Genomic DNA, 25,293 nt, shown 5'->3' with positions numbered 1-25,293 from the left:
GTGACGCTTTCTCCTGGATTAGGCTGGGGGCGATGGGTGACGCCTTCTCCTGGACTAGGCTGGGGGCGATGGGTGATGCTTTCTCCTGGACTAGGCTGGTGGCGATGGCTGACGCTTTCTCCTGGATTAGGCTGGGGGCGATGGGTGATGCTTTCTCCTGGATTAGGCTGGGGGCGATGGGTGATGCTTTCTCCTGGATTAGGCTGGGGGCGATGGGTGATGCTTTCTCCTGGATTAGGCTGGAGCGATTGGTGAAACTTTCTCCTTCATTATCCATTGTGCTGCACAACAGAACTACAGATCAATACTATGAAATATGTGGCACGGCTCAGGGTAGGGGGACGGGCGCGGCTCTAACCTCCGCTTCTACAGCCAAGAGACCCCCTCTGCCTATACACCCTGTAAGAGGTCAGAAATAACACTGACTGCCAATGACACCCCCCGTTTTTGTTGCCTAAAGTTGATAAAGGATAATTTCCACCATACACTGGTGAGATGGCGGAGCTGGCGTGGGGCAGACGCTGATCAGCAACATCTGCTGGTTACTCGGCAGCTAGACGAAACGTACGATACCCCAATTCCCAGCAAAATAGGAGGATAACCCCAATAACGGCAGTGTATGGTCCCCAGTAACAAGACATTTCATAAGGCCAGATGCTTTTTTTTTTTTTTTTTTTTTAACTAGAAAGTCTAGAAAACGATCTGGGGACTATTTTTTAGTACCAAAAAAAAAAAGATAATTGCACGGCACTCCGTAAAAGTGAGGTGCATGAATAGGGTACCACTCCCAATGTAGAAGAAAAAAATTCGGCACACTCTATTTTCTTAGTATTATGCTCCCAGAACTTCCAGCATATCAGTCTGTCATTGACAAGTTGCCAATTGCGCCGCCTGGCGTACAGTTATAGGTGGTGAATACAGACCGGCCCACCTAATGCAAAAACACAAACTAAAACTACATCATAAAGCCGTGACCAGCACCGAGCACCACACACGGGCCACTATTTAATATTCAGCTCCGTCTCGGCCTCGGACAGGTAGTACATGGAATTTTTCCACGCTGCCATGTCAGCAGCAAGGTCTTTTTCCTTTTGGGATGACAGATGTAACATTTATCCATTGCTGACAGATCAGCTACAGAAACAAAGTGCAGGAAAAGACCTACGCCTAAAGGGAATCTGTCAGCAGGCATTTGCTATGTAATCCGAGAGCAGTATAATGTAGAGGCCGAGACCCTGATTACACAATGCTGTCCAGAAAGTGACAACTGTTTTCTTTGCTGCAGATCTAGCAGTTATCTGAATGCTGAGCCCTGCGAACACCACTGATTGGCAGCTTTGTGTGTACACTGTGCATAGGCAGACAGCGGCTAATCAGTGGTGGGGGTGGGGTAGAGCAGGTGACTAGGAGGCACAAGACACCTAGTCGTGTAGCGATAATCTGCTGATTTCATTAAAAGAGCAATACAAAGCCTAGTAAGTGACATCCCTGGAATTAGGGTCTCTGCTGCTACATCATGCTGCTTTCAGATTACATAGAAAACACCTGCTGGTATATTCCCTTAAATAGTTCTTAAGGCTGGGGTGGCCAGAGTATAAGTGCCCCTTAAGTATGTGGAAAAAAAAAAAAAGAAAAGCAAAATGGATCTAAAATCGGCTTGTTCCCTAGTAATAACAGCCATCACCCGCCCTGTAATGGATTGCTCAGGAAGTCACTTACAACTGTGGCTGTATATCTCCGCTGATCACACTTCTACCCGCCGAAAAAGGAAAAAGAGCAGACATCACAAATAGCATAAAGGCAGTAAGGCGCAGAGCTGCTGGGAATGGCGCCCGGCAAACTGGAGAGGAACGATGAGATCAAATGCAAAATGTTCCGACATAAAATTTCGGCTAATCTCTTCCCCTCCGCTTTGGTGAGCGGCAGAAATGAGCCTGCAGATGACAATAGCGCATTCTCCACGCTCGTCTCCTTCCCTTAGGTCTTTTCTTCAGGATATTTTAATACCCAATTTCAGATCTGTGCCCTAAAATGTGCATATTACACCGAATTGGCTGTGATGCCCATGATTATCGTATTATGAGCCCACAGTCATTCTAAGGTTACAATGGGAGACATTCTGGTCACTGGGTGAGAAGCCCAATGCGGTGGGGGCGGACAACAATGCACTTCAAGGGGCCTGGCCTAGAAATCGTAAAAACACATCTAAAGACTAGTTAAAAGGACGGACAATGGCTTCTTACCTCCAACAGGTGGCGCTAAAGAGAAATAAGTGACATTCTTTTCCCCTTGACAATGCAAATGAGACTCCATAACCATCTGGGGGTCTTAAGGAGAGAAGGGCCATTAGAGCACACGCTGTGCCGCCCCCCAAGAGTGAAGAGCAGGGGGCTTGCTCAGTCACCAAAAAAGGAAATGAAGACCCCCCTCAATCAGCAGCAGCCCCCCTCCAAGTCATGATGCGTCCAGAATGTGGCACAGCCGTTTTGATCAGGGAAAATTAACATCAATGAATTTCCATAAAGAAAAGTTGTTTTTAGGGATAAATGTGAACTCATGAATCACAAAATCTATACACACACACACCACACAGGTAAAGGGGTTGTTAATTGAAAATTTAAAATGCTGCCTTTTCAAAATCAGCGCCATATGTCTGCCGCTCTGCACCGTTCATTTCAATAGACCTGAGCCGTAATCCCAGACACAACCTTTAATACAGGGGCAGTGTGGTATCTGGAAGAAAGCACAATGCAGGGGGCAGAGACCCTAATTCCAGTGATGTATAACTTGCTGCCATTTTGATACAATCACCTTTCTTTGATGCAGATCTAGAAGAGATATATATATATATATATATACTAGCTGAAGAGCCCGGCGTTGCCTGGGCATAGTAAATATCTGTGGTTAGTTATAGCACCTCACTTCTCTTATTTCCCCCTCACTCCTCTCATTCCCCCTAACACTTGTCATTTCAACCTCACATCTGTCATTTTCTGATCACTCCACTATTTTTCCTCACTCCTCTCATTTTGCACTCACACCTTTTCATTTTCACCTCACACCTCAGTATATACATGATTGTCATCTCCCTTATATATAGTATACATCTGTATGTCATCTCCTGTATATAGTATATACCTGTAGGTCATCTCCCCTGTATATAGTATATACCTGCTGTGTGTCATCTCCCCTATATATAGTATATACCTGAATGTCATCTCCTTCTATATATAGTATATACCTGTATGTCATCTCCTCCTGTAAATAGTATATACCTGTGTGTCATCTCCCCTGTACACCTCTCATTTTCACCTCACACCTCTCATTTTCACCTCATTACCTCAGTATATACATGTTTGTCATCTCCCTTATATATAGTATACATCTGTATGTCATCTCCTGTATATAGTATATACCTGTATGTCATCTCCCCTGTATATAGTATATACCTGTATGTCATCTCCCCTGTATATAGTATATACCTGTATGTCATCTCCCCTGTATATAGTATATACCTGCTGTGTGTCATCTCCCCTATATATAGTATATACCTGAATGTCATCTCCCCCTGTATATATTATATACCTGTGTGTCATCTCCCCTGTATATAGTATATATCTGTGTGTCATCTCCTCCTGTATATAGTATATACCTGCATGTCATCTTCTATATATAGCATATACCTGTATGTCATCTCCTCCTGTATATAGTATATACCTGTGTGTCATCTCCCCTGTATATAGTATATATTTGTGTGTCATCTCCTCCTGTATATAGTATATACCTGCATGTCATCTTCTATATATAGCATATACCTGCATGTCATCTCCTCCTGTATATAGTATATACCTGTATGTCATCTCCTCCTGTATATATATGTACCTGTATGTCATCTCCTCTATATAGTATATACCTGTGTGTCATCTCTCCTGTATATAGTATATATCTGTGTGTCATCTCCCCTGTATATAGTATATACCTGTGTGTCATCTCCTCCTGTATTAGACCTCGTTCACACGTTATTTGCTCAGTATTTTTACCTCAGTATTTGTAAGCTAAATTGGCAGCCTGATAAATCCCCAGCCAACAGGAAGCCCTCCCCCTGGCAGTATATATTAGCTCACACATACACATAATAGACAGGTGTTCAAGCACGTGGTAGTGTGTGGCGCATTTTGTGTGTGTTCATATCCCCGTGTGTGGTGAGTATCCCATGTCGAGGCCCCACCTTAGCAACTGTACGGTATATACTCTTTGGCGCCATCGCTCTCACTCTTTAAGGGTATGTTCACACGTTCAGGATTTCCATCCTTTTTTTTTCAGGACAGTTTTTTTAAAAAACTGCAGCTCTTGGCAGAAAACGCAGGTCCTTTTTTTGGTCCTTTTTTGATGCGTTTTTTTATCCTTTTTTTATGCAGTTTTCTATGCAGAGACTGTGTTTCCTAGGAAGCTTTTTAGGGCTAAAATGGCTGAAAATACCCTACCCCTACCCCTACCCCTAACCCTACCCCTAACCCTACCCATATTCTAACCTTAGTGAAAAAAAAAAAAAAAAAAAAAATCTTAATTTTTTTATTGTCCCTACCAATGGGGGTGACAAAGTGGGGGGGGTGTCATTTACTATTTTTTTATTTTGATCACTGAGATAGGTTATATCTCAGTGATCAAAATGCACTTTGGAGCGAATCTGCCAGCCGGCAGATTCGGCGGGCGCACTGCGCATGCGCCCGCCATTTTGCAAGATGGCGGCGCCCAGGGAGAAGACGGCCGGACGGACACCGGGTAAGTATAAGGGGGGGAGATTAGGGCACGGGGGGGGGGCATCGGAGCACTGGGGGAGGGCATCGGAGCACGGGGGGGGGGCATCGGAGCACGGGGGGGGGGGCGGGATCGGAGCACGGGGGGGGCAGCCACACTCCGCCCACGCACTTCCGCCCGCTCCCCCGCACTTCCTGCTGCAGCGGTTCTGCACATCAAATCGCAGTAAAACCCGCAGATATATTTTTGATCTGCGTGTTTTACTGCGATTTTGACCTCACAATGGAGGTCTATGGGTGCAGAACCGCTGCGGTTCAGGAAGAAGAATTGACATGCTCCTTTTTTCCGGGAGCTATTCAGCGCGGCTTTTTTTTTACAATTTCCGGACCATGTGCACAGTGTGTCCTGTTTTCCATAGGGTACAGTGTACTGTACCCTGCATGGAAAACAGCTGCAGAACCGCAGCGGCAAAACCGCCGCGGTTCCGCGGTAAAAAACGCACTGTGTGAACATGGCCTAAAAGTTCCCCTTGTTCAGATCTGGCAGCTGTCAATTTGCCTCCTACACTTTTCCTTTCATTTTTTCCCATTATGTAGATAGGGGCAAAATTGTTTGGTGAATTGGAAAGCGCGGGGTTAAAATTTCACCTCACAACATAGCCTATGACGCTCTCAGGGTCCAGACGTGTGACTGTGCAAAATTTTGTTGCTGTAGCTGCGACGCTTCCAACACTTTTCCTTTCACTTTTTCCCCATTATGTAGATAGGGGCAAAATTGTTTGGTGAATTGGAAAGCGCGGGGTTAAAATTTCACCTCACAACATAGCCTATGACGCTCTCAGGGTCCAGACGTGTGACTGTGCAAAATTTTGTGGCTGTAGCTGCGACGGTGCAGATGCCAATCCCGGACATACACACACACATTCAGCTTTATATAGTAGATATATATCACAAACTATACCGCCAAAGGTTCCTGTTCATTACACACTCACCCATGAAGGCTCCAAATAATTGCTGAAAGCTCATTTAACCTCTGCCAAAAAATGCCCGGTGGTACCAACGTACCGCATTGTAATGTTAAGCTGCGTACCGTCACTGGTGTCAGACTAGTGCCTGTCAATCATCATTAGGGCGTATTCAGAAAGCGAACAAGGACAGCGACAAACAGGCAGCGATTTCACTAATCCGTGGTTGGCCCACTCTGAACCTTCATGTGGAAAACATGACGATATGGATGTGTGCTAATTTCGAGTCCCCGACACATGACAATTATGCAACTGAACGTTTCCTGAAACGGAACAGACGGAGATGTGGACAAGGCTGAGTAATGGAGCTGCAGGACGCAATGAATATGGCACAATGGGCCTCATGTAACAATGTGTCCAAACTAATACACAACCATCCTGACACACCGAGACATCGGGGCATAAAAGATCAGAGCCCTTCCTGGAGCAGCCGGCCCTGTCTATATATTAACTGGCCCGCCATATATGTGAATAATCACCATTTATACCAGGGCTGTGAGGTCGGTAAGCCAAACCTACGATTGCACCATTTCCCTGACTCCAACCAAACATCCCTGGTCACTACTGAGCATGTGCATAAAGTGCGGCACAGATTCATCTTACATCCGACCCGACAGCATTGGTCACTACTGAGCATGTGCATAAAGTGCGGCACAGATTCATCTCACCTCCGACCCCACAGCACTGGTCACTACTGAGCATGTGAATAAAGTGCGGCACAGATTCATCTTACATCCGACCCCACAGCACTGGTCACTACTGAACATGTGCATAAAGTGCGGCACAGATTCATCTTACATCCGACCCCACAGCACTGGTCACTACTGAACATGTGAATAAAGTGCGGCACAGATTCATCTTACCTCCGACCCCACAGCACTGGTCACTACTGAACATGTGCATAAAGTGCGGCACAGATTCATCTCACCTCCGACTCCACAGCACTGGTCACTACTGAGCATGTGCATAAAGTGCGGCACAGATTCATCTCACCTCCGACCCCACAGCACTGGTCACTACTGAGCATGTGCATAAAGTGCGGCACAGATTCATCTCACCTCCGACCCCACAGCACTGGTCACTACTGAACATGTGCATAAAGTGCGGCACAGATTCATCTCACCTCTGACCCCACAGCACTGGTCACTACTGAACATGTGCATAAAGTGCGGCACAGATTCATCTCACCTCTGACCCCACAGCACTGGTCACTACTGAGCATGTGCATAAAGTGCGGCAAAGATTCATCTCAAATAAAAGCAGAGATCCTTAGATCAGGAACAGAACATTTCATACCTCTCCCCAATTTTTTATGAAAACGTTTTCATCACATCCTGCATTATACTACTGCACTCAATGCATTATATATTTTAGGAGTCAGAGTCGGTTCATTTTATACTGACTCCACCAAAATGGACTCCAAATCCACTGCCCTGATGAATACCATCACTCCATTGCATTTTCTAGGTTTCCGAGGTCTGAAGTGACGATCTGATCACCAGACAGCATCAACCTAAACTGGGGCTGTCGTGATGATTGCACTATATAAAAGCAGTGTTAACGTGTTAAATTATTTTTCTAAATTACAGCTTTTTTTTTTTTATAAAATGTACCGTATGTATCTGGGGCTAAAAACTATATTTGTAACTGGATTTCATTTAAAAAAAAAAATTGCACTAGCTTTTTCATGCTCTATTACTCTGCACACTTTTTTTTATATTGTTTGTGGTCAAAGATAAGTTGAGAGGGGATCAAAAAGATGGATAAAAGACATAAAAATACGTCAAGACTTTAGCACAAGCTCACTGGCACATTCTCAGTTAATGCATTCTGTTTCCAGCAACATGAAGTTTAAGACAAGCTGTAGTCATAGGTTGGAAAGAAATGTAAAAAAATATTTTTTAGCCTCGACTACAATAATAAAGTAAAATTAATAGTCCCTAAAAGGTGGACAATCCCTTTAAAGTACGTGCTAAGCAGCGGTCTCTAATCCATGTCTGCGTAACTATACAACTGGGACATGTGCTGATAGCCACACGCAGTAAGTGTTTTTTCAGGCTGTAATCACTATGTGCCTGCAGATCGAATTGTTACAGTGTGCAAAGTGCAAACTGTCATGATTTCCAGTGATGTCACCCAGGCCCGGTGAGCCGTCACATTGGTCATATAAGTCATAGAACATCGAGAGAAGCGACATACTGTAGTTGGCAAGTAACCAACTATGTAAAGCGTACACCGAGGTTGTGTGACCGCACACTCAGTCGGGGAATACGGTGGAATCATGACAGCGCACATCACACACTGTCACCATTCAGCAATCTGCAGTTTCAGAGTGACAGCCAAAAGCTTAGGCTACGTTCAGATTAGCGTTTCCCGACGCTGCGTCGGGAAACGCAGCGGCGACGCACGCGTCATGCGCCCCTATGTTTAACATGGGGGACGCATGCGTTTTTCTTGTTGCGTTTTCCGACACGTGCGTCGTTTTTGACGCTAGCGTCGGACGCAAGAAAACGCAACAAGTTGCATTTTTCTTGCGTCCGATTTTCGTCAAAAAACTACGCACGCGTCGCAAAACGCAGCGTTTTTGCGTGCGTTTGCACGCGTTTTTTCGTGCGTCACGTCGCCGACGCAGCGGCGCGCAACGCTAATCTGAACGTAGCCTTAGAAACCCCCTTTAAAGCCCCTGGGAGCTTGTTCTCCAGCAGCTGAGACCCAGTATTAGAGCCAATTCAGACATCCATGGGAAGCTGCACTACAACATCAGAATCACAATGGCCAGCTTAACCTCCAGCATTATAGGAGCCCGCAAGTTTGGGTCTTCTGACATGTGGTCGGACAGGGAAGTGACAATACTCACCCACAAATGTAGTCACATTGCATGTGGTCATCTGAAATAGATGTTAGGGTGAATTATCACATGGTGAAACAAATTCTGATGAAAAATTATATAACATATCAGTCATGTATAACTTCAGCCTTAGAAAGGGAAAGATGATTCTTGTTGCCGTAAAAACAGGCAGAATGACTAAGTGACCGGTATCTATAGCATCCGCTGCAGCGTTTCACACTAGAATATATATGGCGGCAATAACGGAGGCGGCCCTAGGTGCACACCGCTACTGTGCTTAGCGCAGCAGGAATCAGCGGTCAGGTTCTCTTTAAAGCTGGATGGCCCGTGTCCGGTATGGGGATTATTTTTAGGCACATGGCACACAGGCGGATAATCGGTGCAGAATCTGCATCATTATTCACAGGCCGCACAACACTACAAGAGCTCCATTGTGTTACGGCTCATTATCGGCCCCAAGACTAGCACAGGGCAGAGCACAAACATCGCACTATCCTAGAAATGCCAGGAATTTCACCAGCAAATGAAAAAGCCTTATGGTTCTTATCGTCATTATGTAAGAGGAAATCCAGTTGTGATCAAAGTCAGCTGCTCCTCATGCGACCGGCGCTCCACAATGATTATTTCAGCATGCTCTCCACTGTATGCGGACATTCCTCTGTGCACCGCCCTACCACAATCTACAGCCCAATGTATCCTCCATCAGCAGACATTACACACATCAGGCCATCTAATAATGCTCATCTGGCTTGCCCAATAAAGTTGGGCATTTTGGATTTTGATATGCCAGATTCTTGGTTCTCAAGGGAAATAGGATGCCGCCCACAGTATTTGACAGCGGCTTATTCCCCACTCCCCATTAAGGACTAGTGTGCAGGTAGATGTCGGACATGACAGCCTTTTGCTAACAGCTATTAAAAGATCCTCACGGAGCAAAAAGATTACCAGGACCAGAGCCCAGAGGACCTCCTACTACCCGCGACAACCCTGGCACAACTGCTCATCAGTAGTACTTTGTTGTACACCCCACACAAAGTTGTGGCAGCCCAATGACCAGAAGAGGTTCTGGAGAAATCCCAGGTAGTAGGACGTTCGCAGGACAACGGTCCAGTGGCCACAAGTTTCTGACATGGCAGCTGGACTAAAGGTACCTTCACACTGAACAACTTTACAACGATATCGCTAGCGATCCTTGACGTTGCAGCGTCCTGGATAGCGATATCGTTGTTTGACCCGCAGCAGCGATCTGGACCCTGCTGTGACATCGTTGGTCGGAGCAGAAAGGCCAGAACTATTTAGTCGCTGGATCTCCCGCAGACATCGCTGAATCGGCGTGTGTGACGCCGATTCAGCGATGTCTTCACTGGTAACCAGGGTAAACATCGGGTTACTAAGCGCAGGGCCGCGCTTAGTAACCCGATGTTTACCCTGGTTACCAGTGTAAATGTAAAAAAAAAAAAAAAAAAAAAAAAAACACTACATACTTACATTCCGGTGTCTGTCGCGTCCCCCGGCGTTCTGCTTCCCTGCACTGTCAGCGCCGGCTGGCCGTAAAGCAGAGCACAGCGGTGACGTCACCGCTCTGCTTTACAGCTGGCGCTTACACAGTGCAGGGAAGCAGAACGCTGGGGGACGCGACAGACACCGGAATGTAAGTATGTAGTGTTTGGATTTTTTTACATTTACACTGGTAACCAGGGTAAACATTGGGTTACTAAGCGCGGCCCTGCGCTTAGTAACCCGATGGTTACCCGGGGACTTCGGCATCGTTGGTCGCTGGAGAGATGTCTGTGTGACAGCTCTCCAGCGACCACACAGCGACGCTGCAGCGATCGGCATCGTTGTCTAGATCGCTGCAGCGTCACTAAATGTGACGGTACCTTTAGGGGCTGCGAAGCTTTTGGCTCAACTCCATAGCCAGGGGAGCAGGGACTTCCATCGACATTAATAGAATGTATCCTCATTGTCCATGGTGGTTTAAAGGTGGCTGTCCAGCATTAGAGTGTCTGGAGATTTGTGAGGACTTGTGGACTATTACGTGATTGCAATTGTGCGATTTGCATACTTTTGGTCACATTCTGACTTGAAGTATCCGACCTCACAATTCACTCGGTTTGAGAGAGGCCGCACACATCTATTCGGCAGGTAACTACATGTATGCAAATTACATGGTGGCCGTCACACACCCTCCGCTCTCGGCACAGGCACGCGCTGTCAGGACTCACAAGTCTGCAGTCACGGTAAGGCTATGTGCACACGCTGCAGATTATTTGCGGGTTTTTAGCGTTTTTTGCGCTATAAAAACCGCAAATAATCTGCATACATTAAGCATCCTATCATTTTTAATGAAATCCGCAATTTCTGTGCACATGATGTGCGTTTTTCCGCATGAAAAACGCATTGCGGAAAAATAATGAACCTGCTCATTAATTTTGCGTTTTTTTTTTTCACGGTTTTCCCACTGTGTAATGCATTGGGAAATGTCTGGGAAAAACCGCGCAAAAACCGCGTCAAAAACGCGCAAAAAAACGCATGCGGATTTCATGCGGAAATCTGGCAGAAATGTCCGGATTTCCACAGGAATTTTCTGCATGAATTCCTGAACGTGTGCACATAGCCTAAGGCTGGACGACCCTTTTAACTCTACTACAGTCCCAAACCTATACATGGGCTGATGGATAAACAATATAGCAAGTCAAGAGGTGTACACTTATATCTAAAGGGCACCAGTCACCTCCAAAACTTCTATTTACCTCAAAATATAGTTATATCCTCCCCGAGCCGCTGACCAAGTCATTGGGGCAGTGCACGGGGCTGTAACACTCATCCCGCACAATTCACTGTATTTATGTTGCGAAAACAGACACAAGCTTGCAAGGATTAGGGTAAAAATACAGAATTTGGCTTTAATTTACTAATTATGTCTTATGACATGATTAGTTATATCTAAGACTTTATTACCAAAGGGATCCAAATAGTTAAAGGGGTTTTCCGGCAGGGCTGTGGAGTCAGTAAGCCAAACCTCAGACTCCTCAATTTCCCAGACCCTGAGCCCCCAACAGCACTGGTCACTACTGAGCATGTGCATAAACTGCAGCACAGATCCATCACAACTGAAAGCAGAGATCCTCAGATCAGGAACAGGTCAGACATTTATAGGACTGACATGCATGTCCATCTCTGCGGGTGATCCGCGGGCGTCTGGACGCATAGTGGGCATGGGATTTCTTGAAATCCCATGCACTATGCTGTAACAGCTGGCTGCTGCGAGTTTGACATCACATAAGTACGCAGCATCAAACCAGCAGCGATTACTGATAGTGTGGACATACCCTTAGGGTTATGACTTGTTCACTATCACCATTAGTAAAGGTCAGGTGATGCAAATTTACCAGATTTATAAAAACCCAGCCTCTTCTAACCGTGTGCCAAAAAACAGCAGCCATGGGTTCTAAAGTAGCTGCCTAGCACTCTGAAAATGAAAATGGTGGAGGTCTACAGAGCAGGACAAGGCCATAAGAAGATAGCAAAGCATTTTCAAGTTGCCCTTTCCTCACTTTGAAATGTACGGTAATTAAGAAATGGCAGTTAACAGGAACAGTGGAGGTCAAGATAATGTCCGGAAGACCAAGCTAAGTTTCAGTGAGATCTGCTCGTAGGATTGCTAGAGAGTCACACACACTTGACTGGAAAAGACCTTCAGAAAGACTTTGGAGGCTCTGGAGATGTACATTGTTCAACTGTTCAGAGAAACAGTGCACAAACATGGCCTTCATGGAAGAGTCATCAGAGGAAAACCTCTCCTGCATCCTCACCATAAAATTCTGAATCAGAAGTATGCAAAAGAACATCTAAACAAGCCTAATGCATTTCAGAAACAAGTCTTGTGGAGAGATCATGTTAAAATAGAACTCTTTGGCCACAATGATCAAAGTTATTTGTGGAGAAAAAAGGCCACAGAATTTCAGGGAAAGAATATCTAGCCAACCATTAAGCATGGGGGTGGATCCTTCATGCTTTGGGGTTGTGTTGCAGCCAATTGCACGGGGAACATTTCACAGGTAGAGGGAAGAATGGATGAAATGAAATGTTAAATTCTTGATGCAAACATAACACCATTTGTAAAAAAGCTGAAGCTGAAAAGAGGATGGCTTCTACAAATGGATAATGATTAGTGATGAGCGAAGGTGCTCTGGTAAGGTGTTATCCGAGCACGCTCAGGTGCTAACAGTGTGTCTTTGGAGTGTTCGAATAATATGTTAGAGTCCTCACGGACTCGAACATATTATTCGAGCACGCCGAAGTCACTCTGTATACAACTTGAAAAATAATAGAGGATGCACCATGATTTACCAAGAATGATTACTCTAGAACATTGAAACTGCATTACTGCAATAGAAAATGGGAAAAAAGTGCAATTTAATGTATGCATTTTAGTAGTTTGCTGGTCCATTCCTGCCCCATAAATGGTAGGCTTTTTTGCCCAGGACAGGTGACATATCAGGACAGGGACCCAAATTTTGAAGGACGCCTTGACATGGCAGTTAGGCTCACATATATTGGCCAACCTATGCGCCAAGTACCTTTTTTACTGTATTTTTCATTGCAATTTTGCAAAAGAATGTTTTACATTCATTAAATTCCACTCTCTTACCCCCCCCCATTTTCTATGGCAGTAATGCTGTTTCAATCAATCGTGAAAAACTATAAAGGTTGCACCCATGATTTACCAAGTTATATGCGTTTTTTTGGTTGGCACCTGTTCACCAAAAATACATAATACACTACCTGAAAAAGGCGCAAGCTGATGGTATTGCAATGGCCCTCACAGTCCCCTGATCTGATCATTGAAAATCTGTGGCTCAACCTCAAAATAGAGCATGCAAGACGACCCAGGACTCTCACAGCACTGGAAGAATTTTCCAAGAAAGAATGAATGAAAATGCATCAAACAAGAATTGAAAGACTCTTGGCTGGCTACAGAAAGGTTCTAACCATGAGGGTTCCCCAACTTTTGCGTCTGCCTATTTTCCTTTTTGTAATTTTTAAAACAAAAAAAGATTAAAATAAACCTTTTAGAGATCACTTCATCTTCAACTTGCTTAGCTGTTCACAATAAGGGTGAAAAACTCTGCAGGTTGGACGCTGCGTACTTCCGCATCGTTCAAGCCACAGCGTCCAGATGTTACAGCATATTGGATTTCAAGAAATCTCATGTCCACTATGCGTGCACCGACGCCCGCGGATCAAGACCACAGCATGTCAATTTATCTTGCAAAGACTCGAGTCTCCGCAAGATGAATTTCACCCATACAATTCACCTGCATTCAAAAGATGTCAACGCTTCGGACAGAGCGGACATGTGCTGTGTCCAAAGCGCTGCCAGTTACTGACTGTGTGCACCTATCTTCAAAGTAATTTTAACCAGGGGTGCACAAACTTTTACATGCCACTGTATGTTTCACTGCCTGCACAGGAGATATAGGGGGATTGTGACAGTGTGTGCATTACGCACTGCTACTATGTGGCAGTCTTTTCACAGTGTGGCCGCAGACTATTTCTCAGCTCGGGAAAACTAACTTTCTAGACTTCTTTCGTAGTGACTTATTAGATCTGACAAATCTAATAAGACAAAATGAGAAGATGGAAAGGCACAATTTCTGCATTTTGGCCTTAATCATGGCAAACCTGTGTCTTTTTTTTGCAAAATTAATACAGATCTGCAAAAGCACAGCCTATTTCCTTTAGTTTTGCATAACCATCGTTTTGGACATGGCATCAGTGCTCAGATCCTTGAATAGTGCCAGTTCTGGGTGACACTAGAATGAATGGAGATTTGGGTGTGCACAGGGTCGCTGCAAACACAAGCAGATCACAGGCAGTAAGTGTTGTCATGGGAGCACAGGACTTGGGGGTATGTAGTTACTGTAGGAGACCATTTCAGATCCAGTAAGGGGGTCTACCCTTCTCATAGCTCGGCCTTAAGTGGGCTACATAAAAAGCATAGAACTCAGTGATAATTCGGGACATGGAGGCACGGCGAGACTGGAAACAGCCGTTGTCTAGCCATTTCTAATGAACACAGTGAATACAATAGTGAGATCTTAGGAATGGTGGAGACTTATTAAAATGGGGAGGACGGTATTTGCTTTACGGAAATGATCATAGAAAGGAACAGAGCTTAGAAACCAAGACAAAGCCTGTAATAGCTGCTTTCCAAACAAACCACTTCATTAACTTCTTAGAAAAGACAGCTACCGGGGAGGTGGAGATTTACATGTAATGCGCTGCTGATGAAACATCGCCCGGGAAGGCAGCTATTCAAGTGTCAGACTAATCCCAGAGAGCTTACTGCCCCGTGACCCCTGTGTGAACAGGATAATCAGCTGGAGCCATGTATATAGTCACACACTGTGACACATCAGGTCACGGGTATCGTGGAGAAAATGTGCCCGTTTCCCTACAGCAACTGACCAGAAACCACTACTCCAGTCCCAGCTAAGAAATTCAGGAATTGATAAACCAAAAGCCCTTAGGCAGCAATACTTTATTTTATTTATTTTTTCCCTTAATCGGACCCTATGGGCGACATATGCCACCATCAGTACAGAGCGGGCTATGCTGCAGCCAATGGGAGGCATACATAAGGAGGTCCGCCTAAGAGGAGCCGTACTGGTGAAACTCAGCAGAGGAAGCACATCCATTGTACACCGACTGGTGCAAATAACACTTACCGTAATAACGGCCTTGCTGAGGCATATGGAGCCTCTGCATCCATATTCAGTCTCATCCTCAGATTTGTAGTAGCTTAAGGTATTGCTTTTTAGGATTACCCATCGATCCTGCCAGCCATGTATGTAGTTGGTCCACTAGAAATGTAAAAATACATAAAATTAATATTTCAGAAACAAGAAAGTTTTCTACATATAGAAACATCAAGGCGACTATCATTAACGGAATCTGTGACTTGACAACCGTCTGGAAATATAGAGGCATAAATTGGAAAACATCTGCAGATTCAAAGGGTGAGTAACTATTTATAAACATTCCCTACCATAGGGATAATACTGTAATATCCCGTGTACAATGGATGTCTCGTGTAATCTTCACGTGCACACCTGCCCTCTGCTTCCTGTTTGCCAGGCGGCGCTGCGCTCCCGATGCTCGCCAGGCGGCGCTGCGCACCCGATGCTCGCCAGGCGGCGCTGCGCTCCCGATGCTCGCCAGGCGGCGCTGCGCTCCCGATGCTCGCCAGGCGGCGCTGCGCTCCCAATGCTTGCATCCAACATGAAATGACTGATTCAGAGCTACGCTTGCAAGCTCCATAGTACAGCGACTGTAAGCGCTGTGCCCCTTGTATAGGAGACTGGCCACTTCTGATAGATTGCAGAGTTGGCTGGTAACCAGAGAAATGAGCAGTAAACTAAATGAAAGAAGTAAATTGCAAAATAAATTTTTCTGACGAGGACTTAATTTTACTAGTTTAAAAAGTGCAAATAAAAGTTCCTTTTTTATTTGAACTTTTCTATAATTTTATCTAGCATGAAAAGTTAAGGTACCGTCACATTAAGCGACGCTGCAGCGATATAGGCAACGATGCCGATCACTGCAGCGTCGCTGTTTCATCGCTGTGTGGTCACCGCTTTGCTTTATGGCCGGCGCTCACAGTCAGTGCGGGAAGCTGACGGCGAGGGGACAGACACGGGAATGTAAGTATGTAGTGTTTGTTTTTTTTTTACATTTACACTGGTAACCAGGGTAAACATCGGGTTACTAAGCGCGGCCCTGCGCTTAATAACCCGATGTTTACCTTGGTTACCAGTGAAGACATCGCTGAATCGGCGTCACACACGCTGATTCAGCAATGTCTGCGGGAGATCCAGCGACGAAATAAAGTTCTGGCCTTTCTGCTCCGACCAACGATCTCCCATCAGGATCCTGATCGCTGCTGCGTGTCAAACACAACGATATCGCTATCCAGGATGCTGCAACGTCACGGATCGCTAGCGATATCGTTAAGTTGCTCAGTGTGAAGGTACCTTTATGAAATTTTGCAAATCACTTATTGGATTTGTCTTCATTCTTGTAAAATAAAAAAAAGCATCTAAACAACTTCCATATCCTACTTAGTCATTTGGAGTACAGATGATGGCAGTGATGGGGCAGCGCATGTCTCCTCCTCTGATTGCTGTCTATCACATCAATCTCCGGAGGCTGATCATCCCCAGAGTAAGGGTATGTGCACAAGTAGATGGAACCTCTGCGGATTTTTCCACACCTGTTTTTAGAAGTTTTTTTAATGCGGTTTTTGTGTGGATTCCACCTGGATTTATACCTGCGGATTCCTATTATGGAGCAGGTGCAAACCGCTGCGGAATCCCCCAATAATTGACATGTTGGGGAATAAACAACGCTACGTTTCCGCACATTTTTTTCCGCAGCATGTTGCACTGCGGATTTTGTTTTCCCTAGGCTTACATGGTACTGTAAATGCATGGAAAACTGCTGCGAATCTGCAGCGGCCAATCAGCTGCAGATCCGCAGCAAAATCCGCAACGTGTGCACATATCCTCGGAGACACGGGCGCTGAGCGGACTCTTTCACTGCTATCATCTATACTCCAAAGGAGTACATTCTGATATCAAGGGAGCTGAGGACAGGCAAATATACTGGGGAAAAGCAGAAGGTTGGAAGCCACTTAGTCTTCTTTGTCCTTACAGGAATGAAGAAAAATCCTATAATAAATTATTTGTAGAACTTCAGAACTTTCTATACTGGTTAAAGGGAATCTGTCACCCCCCCCCCCCGATGTATATAACCTATTAATATGGGCATACAGGTAATAGAAATGTTACACTAGTCCTACCTGTCTCATATTAATGGTCTTGTTGTTGAGAAATGTTACATTCTCTCTTTATGTTAATGATTTCTTACAGGCTCCGGGGCGTGCGGTGCCTGGAAGAAATCCCTGCCCCTCTCTTCATTGTAATACTACCCCTCACCCATCAGTTGTGGCCGACGCTGATCAGGGAGGGGGTAGCACTACAATATAATAGTTTAGTTGCTTTTTAAGATGAGACAGCCCCTTTAAGTCATTCTACATTTCCTATTGGTGTACATTGCAGCCAGTATCATGCTCGTCTTTAAAGGCAGAGATAATGTACATTTCAGATTCATTTTTTCAGCAGTTTTTCATACCAGTTGTGACGTGCACAATTTTGTATAAAACCTGGCAGACAGGTCAGAGAGGGACACAGCAGAGGGGGATGTGATCTGGCAATACTTGTATCCCGGGCTGTTCAGCAACTTTTCTTTCCAACCTAGCAGTCAGCCACGTCACATAATGAAGCAATACACCCCACGGAGGCCAATATATAGTCAGGTACTTCCGGGATACAAATGGTAAAATGACTGCAGTCTATAAAAGCACAGTGACCGGTCACTATGGGTAATATGAGTGGGGGGTGCAATACAACCACCATTACCGCTGCTGCAGCACAGATTTTTGGAAACTTATTTACGGTCAATCGTAGAAACGACTTATCAGCTCTTCAGATGCTGGACACTTGTTTGGAACATTTCTTATCTTTGACATCAAGTTTGCAATTCTTTTTATACATTTCCACAAAAAAAAAAAAAAGATAGAGTAAGGCTACTTTCACACTGGCGTTTTTTGCCAGACGTCGCAATGCGTCGTTTATGGCAAAAAACGCATCCTGCAAAGTTGTTTGCAGGATGCGTTCTTGCCCCATAGATTAACATTAGCGACATGTAAAACATGTAACGTTTTTTGCTCCTGGCGGACCGCTTTTTCCGACCGCGCATGCGCGGCCGGACTCCGCCCCCATCTCCCCGCACCTCACAATGGGGCAGCGGATGCGCCGGAGAAATGCATCCGCTGCACCCGTTGTGCAGTGCGTCAAACGCTAGCGTCAGAATCTCTGCCCGACGCATTACGACAAGGAGATACCGACGCTAGTGTGAAAGTAGCCTAAGACTTAAGTCGGATCGCTGACAAAAGCTGTTCGAGAATTTGTATTTTATGGGGAACAAAAGCAATTACAAAGGGGACACCGCTGATGATTTTCTGAGCATTCATACCAACATTCATTCCCAGATATTGCCTTCTGTGATCAGACAAAACAAACGCGTTTCATGGGATAAATCATCGCTGCTCGGCAGAACATTGCCCCATATGAACAGCTATACAGGACCTGCAATAATGGAACTGTATGGGGACAGAGCGATGACTGATGCATGGAAATGGAAGAAAACAACGGATCGGGGCTCAGTACAGCAGGTTGTCACACCCGTAATAGCGGGACTTTAATCAGACAGGTCCCGAGATCGGGACACACGACCACATGATCAGCTCTTCTGACCAAGTAGATTCAACGGTCACTTCTATGGAGGGAGAAGGAAGCGGCTGCCGCACATCTGACGTCAATTATTTCATGGAAATCGGATTTTAACCCGACCAGTCTGATGGCCGTCTCTCCAGCCTGTTCCTTGTCATCTGCCATATCAGTCGTCAGCAAGGTCGACTTACTACAGCAACGACTGGATTCTCCATCAGATCACTGCAGTAATCCCTCATTTACACACACATTTATATAAACAGGTCATTTAGTGGTCCTAATCTGTGGCAATTGTACATTAATACCTTCCCCCGCTCCGTGGGGCTCATTAACACCATATTGCAAGTGAAACACACAGCCGATCCGTGGCCGTTTAATAACCTGGTGATCTCACAGAACAATCAGTAACAGATCGTTCTGCGCACAAATAATGTCATTGTTCTTTGAAGCACCTCGTGTTTACAGAAGACAACGTGCTGCCAAGAACAATGATCTTTAAAGGGAATTTGTCAGGATCCCTCCTACAAACTAATTATAAGCACATGTAGCTCTTTCTAAGAAAAGTCCCGTCCATTGCTCTGGTACTGGGAAATCAGTGTTTGAATGGATCTGTAAATGAGGTGGAAGAACAATCTGGCCTCTTCACAAGCCTCCGTCACTCCAGCGCCGTCGTCTCGTGACTGCGTCTTTGCCTGAAGTCGCACCAGAAAGGCGGTCAATAAAGCAAAAGGGAGTAGTGCTGGGTATGGAATAGAGCCGGAGTGACAGAGGCTTTAGATCTACAAATAGCTAGTCAGCCTAATGCATATCAATGCAGAAGCCAATTTTTTTTTAGCAATGGAAGAACGGATGAAGTGAAGGTATCACTGGACTTGTCTCTGAAAAAGCTACATGCACATATAGATACTTAAGGGTGTAAAATCCTGCAGATAAGATTCCCTTTAAGTCAGCTTTAGGCTATGTGCACACGTTCAGGATTTTTCGCGTTTTTTCGCATAAACGCGCTAAAAAAAACGCTTACAAGAAGCATCCTATTATTAGAATGCAATCTGCAATTTTTGTGCACATGTTGCGTTTTTTTCCGCAAAAAAAACGCATCGCAGGAAAAAAAACGCAGCGTGTTCATTAGTTTTGCGGAAAGTCTCCGGATTTGACACTATATAATATAGTATTGGAAAGCTCCGGAAAAATCCGTGAAAAAAAACACGAGCGGATTTATTGCAGAAAAAGTCTGGTTTAGTTCAGGAAATGTCTGCAAAGAATCCTGACGTGTGCACATAGCCGAAAAAAAGATTTCACCATGTGAGAGCGATTTGCTTGTTTGTTAGGTGACTGGCAGGACGATTGGGAAACAACGAGTCCTAGGAACGCTCATCATGTTCACCAGCCGGGGTAGAAGCACCATAAAGCTGTTCTCACCAGTGACCATGCTCAGACGAGGACTCGAGGCCCGACTGCCGGGTGTTTCCTCCAGAGCCAAAGCCCTCATATACTCCTACTGAGAACCAGAGGTCGGGAGACTGCGGGGTTGGGTATTCCGACAGGAGAACGCTCAGGAAACACGGCCATGTTATACCAAGCTTAGAACAGTGGTCTTTCAGATATCTTAACTCGCCACAATTAATTTGCTTTGTTTCTACATGGGTTTTGTGAAAATGGTGTTTGTCACCAAGCCAGGGTTTGGTTAAACTAATAATAATAATAATAAAAAGTAGATGGAATTCGCCCTCCCAGGATCCAGCACTGCCTCCCTGCTTACAGGCTGCAGCGGTGTCAGTGATTGGCTGCAGCGGTGGTGTACACAGTTCTTGTGACGTCTGTAAACAATCACCGGAGCTGCGGTGGAATGGGCGAGTATTAGCTCTTATTATTTTAACAAAGCGCTGCCTAATGGGGTGAAAAAAATTGCTTTTCCTTGAAAACCCTTTTAAGAATTGGGTGACGTTTCTGGTGGCAAAAAAAATTGCAGATTTTATCAGACCAAATGGCCAATTACACAAACCAATTTTGGTTTGATCAGACAGATATCTGTATAAAGACACCCATGGGCCATGTGCACAAGACGACTTCAGACTCGTACACTCTGTAACCTGCCGGAAAAAGTTCTACATAAAGACTAAGAATAAACATCTACTTCTTAATGTAAAGCTGACTTGATGTTCAGACGTTCAGGGGTCTTTTAACCACTTCAGGTTTCTAAAGACGCAAAGTGGTTAAAAGAACGGTCATGGTCTTCATTCAGGAGTCCTCGGCTTAGCAGCCGCTTACTAGTTTATACATTACAAATAAAGAAGAAGAAAAAAAACAAAGTTGGTGGCCAAAGACAATGCAAAAAGCGCTCAGGAAATGACCCCCATCCCCCCCCAAAAGAAAAAGGGACTTAAGACAATTGATGTCCTGAAGAGTCTTCCTCCTAAAATACTCGCTGGGTCTGTGCGTATCTAGAAGACATCGTGTGCGCATACAACACAATCCTATGTGTAAGCGTTAATTTGGACGGGTAATTGGCAACAGCCAGGAAGGAAGTGACCACATCCTGGTGGTCCTGGATATCACCCCCTGACAGCAAACTCTCGCATGATCCGAAGGAGAAATAACGCAATCAATTATTTATTGCCAACCAACTGTGCAAAGGTCACAGAAGCAGGCTGGCATAATCCGGGCAGTGCCAGGGCCGCCTCCATTCACAAACACTAGCCCAGCCCTGTATAGTAAGCAGCTGCGGATACAGACTCCCTATCCCGACATCTCCTACAGCAGACACACCCTGGTGGGCTTGAGAAATTCCAAACCCTTTTATTAGGACATCTGATGACTTCCAAGTGTAGAGGGAGGGCGGCCGGCAGCATCCTCACACATCTGCACCCCGACTGTAGAGGAGCACACAGAGCCTTCTTATGGACGGACTGACCGGCCTCTGAGCTGCACTGGACGGTGTGGGGGCCACACCACACAATATGGCTACAAGCGGGGGCTTTCCTAGGAGAATATTTCCGCACTTCAGAACTCCGAGCGCAAACCGATCATTAGGGCTCATTCATGTCCCTGTAAATTGGTCTGTGCCTGGACCTGGCTGGGGGTCTCCCGAACAGCATCATACATTTCTGTGGGGCTGCCATGCTCTGTGTAGAGAGCCACGGCCAGTCCGGGCACAGACCAATTGGCACAAACGTCTGAATGAGCCTTTAAAGGGATCCTTATTCCATTCATCAGCTAAGTATTAATACACCCCTACATCGATCCATCGGCACCTGCGGAGGAGATAAAGGGGTGAAGCGAAGAGCCACACTATTCCTGAGCTATCACGGCCAGAGGAAGGAACGCTAAGTGCTTGTTCACATTTCCGGCAGTACGGGCCCGTCACAATGCGTCAGGCCGACGTACCGATGGACTTTGTGAATTCTTTGCATTGGGCAGTGGATGCAGTTTTTCGACGCATGCGCTGCCCATTCTGCAGTCCGGGGAGGAGGGGGTGGAGTTTCGGCCGCGCATGCGAGGTCGAAAATGGCGGACGCAACACAAAAAAGCGTTACACTGAAAGTTTTTTTTGTGACGACGGTCCGCCTAAACACGACGGATCTGTCGCTAATACAAGTTTATGGGCAAAAAAACGCATCCTGCGAGCACAATTGCAGGATCCGTTTTTTGCCCTAAACGACGGATTGCAAACGACGGAAGTGTGAAAGAGGCCTAAGTGCTTGCTCACAATGGATTTTTTCCATGCGGGTTTTTTTTTCCCCCTTGCAGAAGTTTCATATCTGTACAGTGTCAATTCTTTCAGTATTTTTCACAGATTGCAATGAAAAAAAAAAAAGACCCCGAGAGTAAAAGTGCATCAAAAAAGAGTATTTTACGCAGCGTTTTTCCTGCCAACACACCGAGTTTTGGTGTAGAAAAGTCTGCTGCAAATACTCAACATGCGCACATCCCCCCCGACATAAAGCCTGGACCCTCATCAGACGTGATCGGTGGAAGGGTCCTATAACACACGGCACAGCGAGCACAGGAATATGTAAAAACACACAAAAAGGGAAAGACGGTCAGGGGTCACATCATTGACTATGAATATTCACAACCCCGGGACAAACCAGTCAGTGCCAAATCTAATAAGTGCAGAGATGACGACGGCAACAACAATCAATACTAGTGAATCATGAGAAGGATGGGTGGAGGAGTTATTAATAGAGGAGAAGGACAGGTCTGCAGGCCCAGCTAGATGAGGACAGGAGCAGACGCTGGTAACTCGCCCGCTCCACGCCAAGACCCCAGTGTAAATGTGCCGACAATCACATGACGACAGAAAAGTGGGGGATTGGACGGAGCAAGAGGGAAAAAAATCATCACTCTCGGCAGCACTTTGTCCTGTGTACAGGGAATATGCTGAAAATAACGAGCGATCTGTACGACCAGCCACATATACACAGACCAGTGGTAGAGAGGCGGCCACCAGAGGAGAGGCGCCCACTGCCCCCGCGGCCACCAGAGGAGAGGAGCCCCCGCGGCCACCAGAGGAGAGGAGAGGCGCCCCCGCGGCCACCAGAGGAGAGGAGAGGCGCCCCCGCGGCCACCAGAGGAGAGGAGAGGCGCCCCCGCGGCCACCAGAGGAGAGGAGAGGCGCCCCCGCGGCCACCAGAGGAGAGGAGAGGCGCCCCCGCGGCCACCAGAGGAGAGGAGAGGCGCCCCCGCGGCCACCAGAGGAGAGGAGAGGCGCCCCCGCGGCCACCAGAGGAGAGGAGAGGCGCCCCCGCGGCCACCAGAGGAGAGGAGAGGCGCCCCCGCGGCCACCAGAGGAGAGGAGAGGCGCCCCCGCGGCCACCAGAGGAGAGGAGAGGCGCCCCCGCGGCCACCAGAGGAGGGGCGCTCGCCCCGCGGCCACCAGAGGAGGGGCGCTCGCCCCCGCGGCCACCAGAGGAGGGGCGCTCGCCCCCGCGGCCACCAGAGGAGGGGCGCCCGCCCCCGCGGCCACCAGAGGAGGGGCGCTCGCCCCCGCGGCCACCAGAGGAGGGGCACCTACAGTACTGCGGCTCTGTTCATGTGTGATGCAGGTTTCGCACCTACGGCTTCCTCTGGGGTCTATAGCCACGGGGGTCCTCAGACTTATCTGCACTGGGCCCAAAGCATCTAGTGACAAATAAAGTGTCTAGAATAACGTGATACTCGTCTTTATTGTCGGACCCCCGGGGAGTCACCATACAGGTCCTGACACACAGCAGTCTGCCCCATGCCAGGGTCTCTGCCCCATGCCAGGGTCTCTGCCCCATGCCAGGGTCTCTGCAGCGGTCAGTCTGGTTACTAGGGAGACACTGCCTAGCAACCGAAGTATCATCACTAGCAGTCAGTGTCGGGTGCTGAGAGCCGCCCTGCCCCCCGCACAGCTCGCGATCTGCCGGTCTGTATGGCTGCAGCCAGGGCGGAGCAGGCGCAGTAGTGCCCACTCATCTGCGACCATGGTCGGAACGATCCGATCCAGCGGACAGTGCTCCGCGCTCGGGGCGGCCGCGGCCCGGTGCCGGCGGAGGGCACTCACCTTAGACAGGAGCCCGCACAGCTCCACGGGCGGCCCGGGCTCGGTCTCCAGGTCTTCCTCTGACCCCGAGGAGTTCCAGCTCTGGTTATCCGACATGAGCGGCTGCTCGGAGCGCTGCACGGCCCCGGGAACCACGTGACAGGGAGCCTCCACGTAGTCCTGCCGCCCGCCGCTGCGTGCGCCTCGTACAGACCTCAGGTGAACAAACATGCGACAGAATCGGGCAACAAACTAGAGAGAACCCAACGCCGCCATGTTCTCCCCCAGACGTCACGGCCCTGTGGGAAGGCGGAGCCAGGGGACGCACAGCTTTAGAGACAGCCACGCCCCTTTTTTTAACCCACCCCCCTCTACACAACCAACCATGGGCTGAAGTGACAGCCTAACCTGTCCGTCAAAGGCTCCGCCTCATACGCCCTCATGAAGACGTTTTTTAGCTCCACGTCTGCTCCGGTGACGTCACTGCCGCTCCTGGTTCTGCCCAATCACAACAGAGCAATGGACAGGAGTCTTAACCCCTTAGTGACAGAGCCAATTTGCTGTAATGACCAGGCCAATTGACGTATTGTACTTCATTAGGCTGCCGTCACACTAGCAGTATTTGGTCAGTATTTTACCTCAGTATTTGGTCAGTATTTTACCTCAGTATTTGGTCAGTATTTTACCTCAGTATTTGGTCAGTATTTTACCTCAGTATTTGGTCAGTATTTTACCTCAGTATTTGGTCAGTATTTTACCTCAGTATTTGGTCAGTATTTTACCTCAGTATTTGTAGCCA

General features: G+C 46.8%; 1 protein-coding gene across 3 annotated transcripts in view; it reads right to left on the bottom strand.

Annotated features, from left to right (window-relative positions):
• CERT1 (ceramide transporter 1) overlaps positions 1–24,908 on the bottom strand; it is a 76,470-nt gene extending 51,562 nt beyond the window's left edge. For 2 of the 3 annotated variants that reach the window (XM_069750235.1, XM_069750252.1), the window contains exons 1-2: positions 24,516–24,808; positions 15,365–15,499 (exon numbers count right to left, since the gene is read on the bottom strand). In XM_069750235.1, the coding sequence (XP_069606336.1) occupies positions 15,365–15,499; positions 24,516–24,725 (345 nt within the window). In that variant the 5' untranslated portion in view covers positions 24,726–24,808. Of the gene's footprint in view, positions 1–15,364; positions 15,500–24,515 lie in introns of all 3 variants that reach the window. The other variant, XM_069750244.1, reaches the window with a different exon arrangement.
• Between the last annotated feature and the right edge of the window lie 385 nt (positions 24,909–25,293).

This window comes from Ranitomeya imitator, chromosome 1, assembly GCF_032444005.1.
Source record: "Ranitomeya imitator isolate aRanImi1 chromosome 1, aRanImi1.pri, whole genome shotgun sequence".
NCBI classification, from domain to species: Eukaryota; Metazoa; Chordata; class Amphibia; order Anura; family Dendrobatidae; genus Ranitomeya; species Ranitomeya imitator.
This window is presented reverse-complemented; position numbering and strand designations above follow the sequence as displayed.